The 8,412-nt window shown below is 53.5% G+C and overlaps 1 protein-coding gene across 2 annotated transcripts in view; it reads left to right on the forward strand.

The window, feature by feature from the left end:
- The window catches only part of ARHGAP1 (Rho GTPase activating protein 1), a 21,786-nt gene that overhangs the window by 2,081 nt on the left and 11,293 nt on the right, over positions 1-8,412 (forward strand). Inside the window, exons 2-3 of one of the 2 annotated variants that reach the window (XM_008065352.1) lie at positions 1,880-2,059; positions 2,227-2,322. In XM_008065352.1, coding sequence (XP_008063543.1) covers positions 1,927-2,059; positions 2,227-2,322 — 229 coding nt within the window. In that variant the 5' untranslated portion in view covers positions 1,880-1,926. Of the gene's footprint in view, positions 1-1,783; positions 2,060-2,226; positions 2,323-8,412 lie in introns of those variants that run through there. The other variant, XM_021716180.1, reaches the window with a different exon arrangement.

The raw sequence follows: 8,412 nt of genomic DNA on the forward strand, positions 1-8,412 counted from the left end.
GACACAGTGAGACTCCAACTCAAAAAAAAAAAAAAAAAATTGCCGGGATTACAGGTGTGAACCAATGTGCCTGGCTGAGAACTATATTCTTAGAAGAGCTTTTGCCTCTACAGATGAGGAAATTTAAACCCAGTTAGGAAAAGGACTTACACACCATCTTTGCAACTCATTGGCTTAGGCAGGACTATAATCTAGTTCTTCACAAACCTCCTCCCACACCCTTGATCACATCAAGCACCTACTGTGTGCAGAAAGACACCTCTGAAATAGCTGTGGCTGGGTCTGAAAGCATGCCTGGGCAGTGACAGAACAGAAGGAATGGAGAGAAGTTCTCCAGCCTGGAGGGGGTTGCTTTGTACTGGATTCTGTCCGTGTGACCCGGCCGGTGCTCCTGTAGGGAGCAGCTCTCACGGCTTCCTGGTTGAATGGAGTAGGGGCATGTAGATAGATGGGGTGGATTTCTCAAGACTGAAGATGCTTGCACTGGAGGGCTGGGCTCTGGCATCACTGACAGAAGTGTCTTCCCAGAAGGTCATCCTTCTCTCTGTTCTTGGGCAGAATTATATTTTGTTGGTAAGCAAGAGTAGTGGGTGAGGCCTGGGGACAGGGAGAGGGAGAAAAAGAAGAGGGTTTTAGGCAGTTTGGCTGCTTGGCATTTTACCACGGAAACTGTGTGGTTGCCCTGGTGATAGGGTGCTTGTTGCTAGGCACAGGGGGATGGTTTACCACCCAGAGTCCTCAACTGGGATGTGATGTGTGCGGGAGGTTGTCACGTTGCCTTGAGCCCGGAGTCTGTGGATCTGGGATGGCAGCTTTCCCCCTTTTCTTCCTACCCACCCTCCAGGCCTTGTCTGTTCTCCTTATCTGCCCTGCTGATTCTCTGACCATATATGTCAGTTTTGGGCTCCAGGAATGCAGCTGGACCTAGGCAGCCTTTTCTTTGGGGTTGGACTGAGTGGGTTGAATTGAAGCACCCCTCCCTCACCCGTAGGCTGGGCCTATGGTGGGAAAGGGAGTTGCTTCCCACTGGGGCCGCGGGTGAGGTGCCTGTCTAAGGTTGTGTGCAGCCACATCCTTATGGCGGGGTTCCAGACCTGGAGAAACCCAGTTTCCCGGCTGGCTCTTTTCCCCTCCCCACCTGCCGTAGCTGCTGTTCTGTTTCTCAGCATTGCGGATGTCATGAGCATCCCCACTTCCCATCTGTGCCTTTCAATCCTTAGGGCAATCTGTTGACCTTTCCCACCTTGAACTAGTGTTGGAGCTCCCCGCAGAGTCAGGGTGGGCTTGGGAGCCCCCAGGAGCCTGCAGACTCCCCTGCTGCAGGTTTCTGTCCTGGGGCAAACCCAGCTGGGCCCCTTGATGATGGTCTTTTTTTCTAGGACCCTGTGGTCTCTGGTGACCTTCTCTTCCCCAGGCCAGTGGTGGGGGATGGAGTAGCCAGTACCACAGATGACCTTTTTCAGGCATGGGGTTTGGAGACCCCTGTGTCCTTAGATTCTTGCAGCGTCTCTGTCCCTGTTACTCCTGGGGCCTGGAAGGCGTCTGTGCTCCAGGACCCTTGAGGAGAGGGGCGTGGACCTCTGCCCTCTGCAGCTGGGACTGCATGACTGAGCCAGCTGGGTGGTAGGCAGCGCGAGACCTGGCATGGCTCTTCCCTCTCTAGCTGGAGGACCTGGAGGGAGGCACTGACCGTGCCATCCTCTGCCCCAGCTGCCCTTTCTGGCAACACGCCAGAACTGTGGAGCCAGAACCTGAGCTACATGGGGCTCTTGGCAGGAATGAGGAGTGTTGAGGAATGGGAACAGGGCGCTTGGGAGGGAGGGAGAGTCACCGAAGGGGAGAGGCTGTCACTGACCTGCCACCTCCCTCCTGCTCCCAGGTTTCTCTTCAGGTTCCATAGGGTGAGGCTGTGGGGACAGGACTGGCATGGATCCTCTCTCAGAACTGCAGGATGACCTGGCCTTGGATGACACCAGCCAGGCTCTGAACCAACTGAAGCTGACCTCCATCGATGAGAAGAACTGGCCCTCGGATGAAATGCCGGACTTTTCCAAGTCAGGTGGGCAGAGCTCAGGCAGCTATAGGCACTTAGGAGGGAAGGGCCCCTTCCTGCTGAAGGAAGGCCCCAGGAGGGTAGAGAGCACAAGCTTTACTGGGGGGAGCATTGAACAGTTTGCATCTCAGGGAAAGCATCACACCAGCCCCCAACTTTGCCGTCTTCCTCAGATGACTCCAAAAGCAGCTCTCCAGAACCTGTCACACACCTGAAGTGGGATGACCCTTACTATGACATCGCACGGCACCAGATCGTGGAGGTGGCAGGTGAGCACACCCAGCTTTGTGCCTTTTTCCTCACAGTCTGCACTCCTGGTTTAAAGAAGTCAGTCCCTCACACCTCTCACATCATAGGGGCAGGGACTGGGGGCATAGGCTGGTGCCTACCCTCTGGTCTGAGCCCTGGCCCTGGAGCTCTTGAGCACATGTACCATTCTTTTAAAAGCAGACTTGCGCCAGGCATGGTGGCTCAAGCCTGTAATCCCAGCACTTTGGGAGGCCGAGGCGAGAAGACTGCCCGAGTCCAGGAGTTCCAGACCAGCCTGGGCAACATGGCGAGACCTTGTCTCTATAATAAATCAAAAAAATTAGCCGGGCATGGTAGCGTGCACCTGTAGTTCCAGCTACTTGGAAGAGTGAGGTGGAAGGATCGCCGGAGCCCACCAGGTTGAGACTGAGGTGGCTGTGAGTGTGCCACTGCACTTGCACTCCATCGTGGGTGACAGAGCGAGTCTTCAACTAAAAAAAAAAAAAAAGCAGACATGCAATTGCCACTTGCTGTATTCACCTGCGACCACTTCCTGACCTATGACCCTGTTGTCTCCACTGGCAGGTGGTACATGGGAGGCAGTGTGGCCAAGTGGCTTTGAAGTCAGAAACTCCTAGGTTTGATCTTCAACTCTGCTCTCTGAACTCCTTTCTTCCTGTGGGCTTGCTGGAGGATGACAGTAATGAATGTGTATCAGGGCCTATCCCAGACCCAGAATGTAGCTGGCCCTGAATAAGTGGCCTTTCCTTCCCCCTTGTTCTGTTCCCCTCCCTCCCCTCTGCCCTGATGTCAACTTTTCCACCCCATCATTACTGGGGGAATCCCACCTCCAAGGGAGTCCTGAATGGACAGAGCCTCTTTCTAGAAGCGAGGGGTCACAGGAGCCCCTGGAGCATCAGGTTTCAGCAAATGTGCCATCCTGCTGAGAATGGGCGGGAGCCCTCCTTGGGTCTCTGCCTTCTCCCTGCCGTTCATAAGGCAGGACCCAGAAGAGACCAGGAGCAAGATCCTGCCCTTAGGGTCCCGCTGCTGGAAGAAGCAGTTGGGATTGTAGGATCCTTTGTCTTTTCTCTAATGTTTGTCTATCCTCACTGGTAAAGCCAGGCACCATAAGCATGGTCCTGCTCTGAGGCATTGGGGTGGGCAAGGAAAGCCAAGTAGAACATGGTCCCTGGGGCCCAGTGTGGTGCTGACTGAGGCTCTAGAAGATGCTGGATGGGACAGTTGGGAGCATTGCCCCTAAGGTCACAGGTGTTTTTTATTGGCAATTATGTTCCTGGTACTTGCCCTGGTCTGGGTTGGGGCCTTGGCCCTAACCCCTCTTGTACTCTGCAGAAGCAAGACTGAGAATACGTTCCTGGTCTGGTCCTGACTTGGGTACAGGAGAGTCGCCCTCAAGGTTCTGGACCTGCTTGGGGTGTGAGGGAAGTCTGATGTGAGGGCATCTCTGCCCTGACATCATCCTGGCCTATGTGGTCAAGTTAGAGCTGGGAGAGAGCCTGCCCCTTCCCACCTCCTTGGGTGACCCCTCTTCCTCCTATAAGCAGAGCTGCAACTTGTTTCTGTTTCCCCAGGGTGTGATGAACCTGAGGGGGCCCAGCCAGGTAGGTGCCAGTCCTGGCTATCTGTGCTTGGCCTCTCTGGGCTTTGGCCTCTGGGCTGTGGATCAAGAAGAGCGCTTGGTGGAGGCCAGGTGGGGCTAGCTTAATTGCAGCCCCACTCTGCAGAGCTGGCAGCTGGCAATGCCTGGGAGCTGGAAATAGCCAAAGATTAATGGGAGGTAGGACAGGCTGGTGGAGGCTGTGTGGGGACATACCCAGAACCCAAATGGAAAGTAGCTTTCGGGCAGGGACTGGCCTTGTACAGTGGGCTAGCTTGAGTGCTGGCTCAGGGACTCCTCTAGGTGGTGTGTTGCCCATGTTTGTGTCTCTCTGATTGGTGAGAGGAGTCTGGGTTGGCACCATCAGAGTGGTTAGACCGTGGGGACATCCCCAGGAGGCCAGTCACTGGAAACTGGAAAGCCCATGTTGGAAGGGAGGGTGGTTATGTCCTCAGCCTCTCTTCAGCCTCTGTGCTTCTTGATAGCACAGAGTCATGCTCCACGTCAAATTTGACTCATTCCAAATGGATTCTCTCTAGTGCTGTGCTGGTAAATGTTTAGCAGTTGGCTCTCCGGAAAGGTGGAAGGAAGGCCATGATTTGTACCATTTGCAGTTTCTATCCTGGCAGATTTCAAGCCACCAACTGTCTTGCAGAATTCCTGACAATTAAACAGTTGAATAATGTATGAGCTGTCTCCAGCACGTGACTGGTTCTGTCAGCCCAAGCCCCCACCTCCCTGGTCCTCAGCTTGCTCTGCAAGTTGTGGGCAGGGCAGGGCAGGGCAGGGTGGCTGGTCTGGGGTGCTCAGAATGCCTATGGGAGGAGCTGTCCTGTTGCAGATTAACACCCAGGCCACCCTGAGAGAGTTCCTGATTGGTATCTGGGGCATGCAGAGGCCTCATTCTCCTGGCTTGTCCCTTCCAGGTGCTCTGCAGAGACGCTGTATTCCCTCTTGGTTGAGCCCTCTCCCCCAGGGCTCTGAGACACCAGAGCTGCCAGCTCCTTCTCTCCCTCCATCTCCAGGGCAGAAGTCAGCCGTCTTCAGAGATCAGAAGGAGGGGTTCCGAGCCTCTTTGCATGTGTTTCTTGTAGCAGGAGCTGTTCTGCCCACTGGGCCACCCAAAGACTTGGGACCCCATTCCAGGAAGTGGGTGGGCAGGGCTAGACCCTAGGGTTGCTCACCCTGTCATCCTTGCCTGCCTGGGAGTCTTGCCACCTAACTGGCCCCTCATGGACTTCCCTTTTATCTCATTTCCATCCTGGCTTCATTGAGCATGCATCCATCAAACCCTGAAACAAGCCCTGTAGTCAGCATTGAGGATTCAGTGAGGAAAAACACGTTCCCTCCTTCAGGAAGTGTACGGTCTAGTAAACTGGTTCCTAGTGGGTTACAGGCCCCTTTCAGACTATGCAAGGTGTCCCTGGGATGCGGAATCTCTTCCTCTAGAAGAAAATGTCCATGTACTTGTCATGTTGGTCATATGCCATCATGGAGTTGGTGGAGCCCTGGTTGGGAAACCAGAGCTTTCAATTTGCAAGGTGCCATAGCCCGCTGAGAGGTGGAACCCCAGCCTCCAGCCCTCACTCCAGCCCTCACCCCAGTTACTAGGTCTTCAGTTCCAGAGCCAGTGAGCTCACAGACTTTCTGCTGAATCCTCAAATCTGCCAGTCAGGCACTGCACTGCCTTACTGCTGGTGGGGAGGGATGGAAGGAAATAATCTTTCAGAAGCCCCCCACTCCTCTCAGCATTTCTCCCCACATCCTGGACATTTCCTCCATTTAGATGGGAGTAGGCAGATGAGGCTCTCTCTCCCCAGATTGTGGTAGGCGGCCAGGGATTTCTGAAATTCCACCTTGTATGTGAGTTCCACCTTGTATGTGGCCTGGGCTTGCCCATCTAGCCCTTTCTCCCTGGCCCCTGCCAGTCCGCTTTTCCTTCCACTGTCAGAGCCAGTGGGAAGTGAATCAGAGCAGGCACATGGCCCTGGAGCCAACCCCGGCTAGCCTGGGAGGAACCCAGCTCATCAGGATCTAGGCTAGGATATGAAAGAGCAAGTGGCACTTGGTTCTTCAAAACAGCCCTGCTGGATGGAGCTGCACCTCCTCTTCAGACAGGCGGGTAGAGGATTCTCTGCTTGTAAATCCTCACAAATTCTGTTCCAAACTTTGGAAGACTCACTGTCTAAAGCAATCTAACTCATAAACTGAGCATATCAAAAACCAAGTCAGAAATACAAATGTGCATCCCAGAACTTAATGGTGACCTGAGACTTTGTGCAGGCTACCAGCACTTGCTGAATTCCTGCCACATGCTGAACCCTGGACCAACTCTAGAGGGACAAAACTAACCCAGGTGTAGTGGCTCACGCCTGTAATGCCACCACTTTGGGAGGTGGAGGCGAGAGGATTGCCGGAGTCCAGGGGTTCGAGACAAGCCTGGGTGACTTGGTGCAACCTCGTCTCTACAATAAATAAAAAAATTAGTTGGGTGTGGTGGTGCATACCTGTAGTTCCAACTACTTGGAAGGCTGAGGCGGAAGGATCACCTGAGCCCAACAAGTCAAGGCTGTAGTGGCCATGAGTGCACTGCACTCTAGCCTGGGTAACAGAGTGGCACTCCTACTCAAAAACAAGCTAACAAACAACCATAGAAGAACAAAACTACCAGGTGCAGTGGCATCCACCTCAGTCCCTCGGAAGGCTGAGGCAGGAGGACTGCTTAAGGCCAGGAGCTATGGTCTTGCTATTGTACTCCATCCTGAGTGACAGAATAAGACCTTGCCTTTTTTTTTTTGAGTTGGAGCCTCACTCTGTCACCCAGGCTGGAGTGCAGTGGCACACTCACGGCCTCCCCAGCATCAGCCTTCCAAGTAGCCGGAACTACAGCACATGCTACCACACCTGGCTAATTTTTTGATTTATTGTAGAGATGAGGTCTCACCAAGTTGCCCAGACTGTACTCGAACCCATGGGCTCAGACAGTCGCCTTACCCTGGCCTCCCAAAGTGCTGAGATTACAGGCTTGAGCCACCACACCGGGCCAAGCTCATCTCTTAAGAAAAAAAAATCACAGCTTGCCAGGAGTTTTAACTTCCCCCCACCTCCTCCCCACAAAAGATGGATGAGACACAATCCGTCTTCAAGCTGCTCACAAGCCAGTAGAGGAGACAGGCACATAAATGAATATATAGGAGAGTAGAATTGTCATCACAAAGGTGAGTGACACATTATGCTGGGAGCCACAAAAGGGAGCAGCTAAACTATCTGGGGGAAGGGGAAGAGGACACAGGCTTTTAGGAGGTAACTGAGCCTGGATTAAGTCTAAGGGTTTGTGGGAATTAGCCTTCAGGGGAGAATTGTCTAGAGAGAGATCGGTCTGGTTTAAGAAACAGCAGAGGCGCAACCCACCCTGGCAAGGGCAGAGTGAGTACTTCTGTGTTGGAGGTATGCCCGGTATGAGCCTGGAGGGTCCTGTGAGCCATTCCAAGGAGCACTGACAGGACTGGGGGCCCACAGAGTGTATCTGGGGTGGGGTTCAGGGCAAAAGGAAGGTTCGGAGCAGTAGAGTTGAGGGCAGGCAAGTGTTTCTCACCCCTCCAGGGGTTAGGCAGGCTAGATTGGGCAGGTTAGGGAGGGAGGACAGAGCCAATCTCTGGGCTTGAAGGGCTGGGCCTCAGACCCTGACCCAGAAAATTCTTAGAAGGAACTGGTTAGTACTTTACAGGGCCAACAGAGCCAGGCAGTGCTCTGGGTAGAGGTGGGAGGGTTCGGCAATGGATTCAGAGGTGACATAGGAGCTTGACTGCTGGGAGCAAGACACTAAGCAGGCCCAAGCACTAGGCCATGTGGCCAGCAGAGACTAGGGCCACCCTGGCCACGTTCTAGAAGCTGCCTTCAGACCCTCCATGGAGCTTTGCCGTAGCCCTAAAGAAAAGGATCCATACTTGGAAAAGCACTGACTCCTGGGTTCAGTCACTGAGCAAGAGGGGTCACGAAGATTATGGCTCATTCAATATGAGGAGACACTCAACGAGAACTGGGCCATCCTTAGTTGTCAGAGGTGGAGGAGGGGCAGACTGGCACTGCGTTCATAGATAATGTAAGTGGCCTTTTTATTCAGCTCTGAGGTGGTGGGCATTAGGCAGATGTAGTTTGGTGTCCGAAGAAGCATGAGGGTAGAGGTGAAGGGAAGGCCCCTGGGACATGGAGAGGTAGGGACTAGGCCTCGTCCTCATCAAGCTTTGCTTGGCGTCCCTCATAGTCACTGACCCTGGAAGGGCATCTCACTTTAGGGGACAATAGCATGTCTCAGCTTCCTAGCTTCATGACCGACCCAGAAGTTCAGGCCATCAAATTGTGGCTGTTTTTGCACAAACACTGCTGAATGATTACACCCAAATGAGCATAACACACTCCTCTAAATTCCGTGTTCTTTTTTTTTTTTTTTTGAGTTGGAGTCTCACTCTGTCACCCAGACTGGAGTGCA

The sequence above is a fragment of the Carlito syrichta genome, unplaced genomic scaffold, assembly GCF_000164805.1.
Source record: "Carlito syrichta isolate Samal-C Ts95f unplaced genomic scaffold, Tarsius_syrichta-2.0.1 Scaffold308253, whole genome shotgun sequence".
Classification (NCBI taxonomy): Eukaryota; Metazoa; Chordata; class Mammalia; order Primates; family Tarsiidae; genus Carlito; species Carlito syrichta.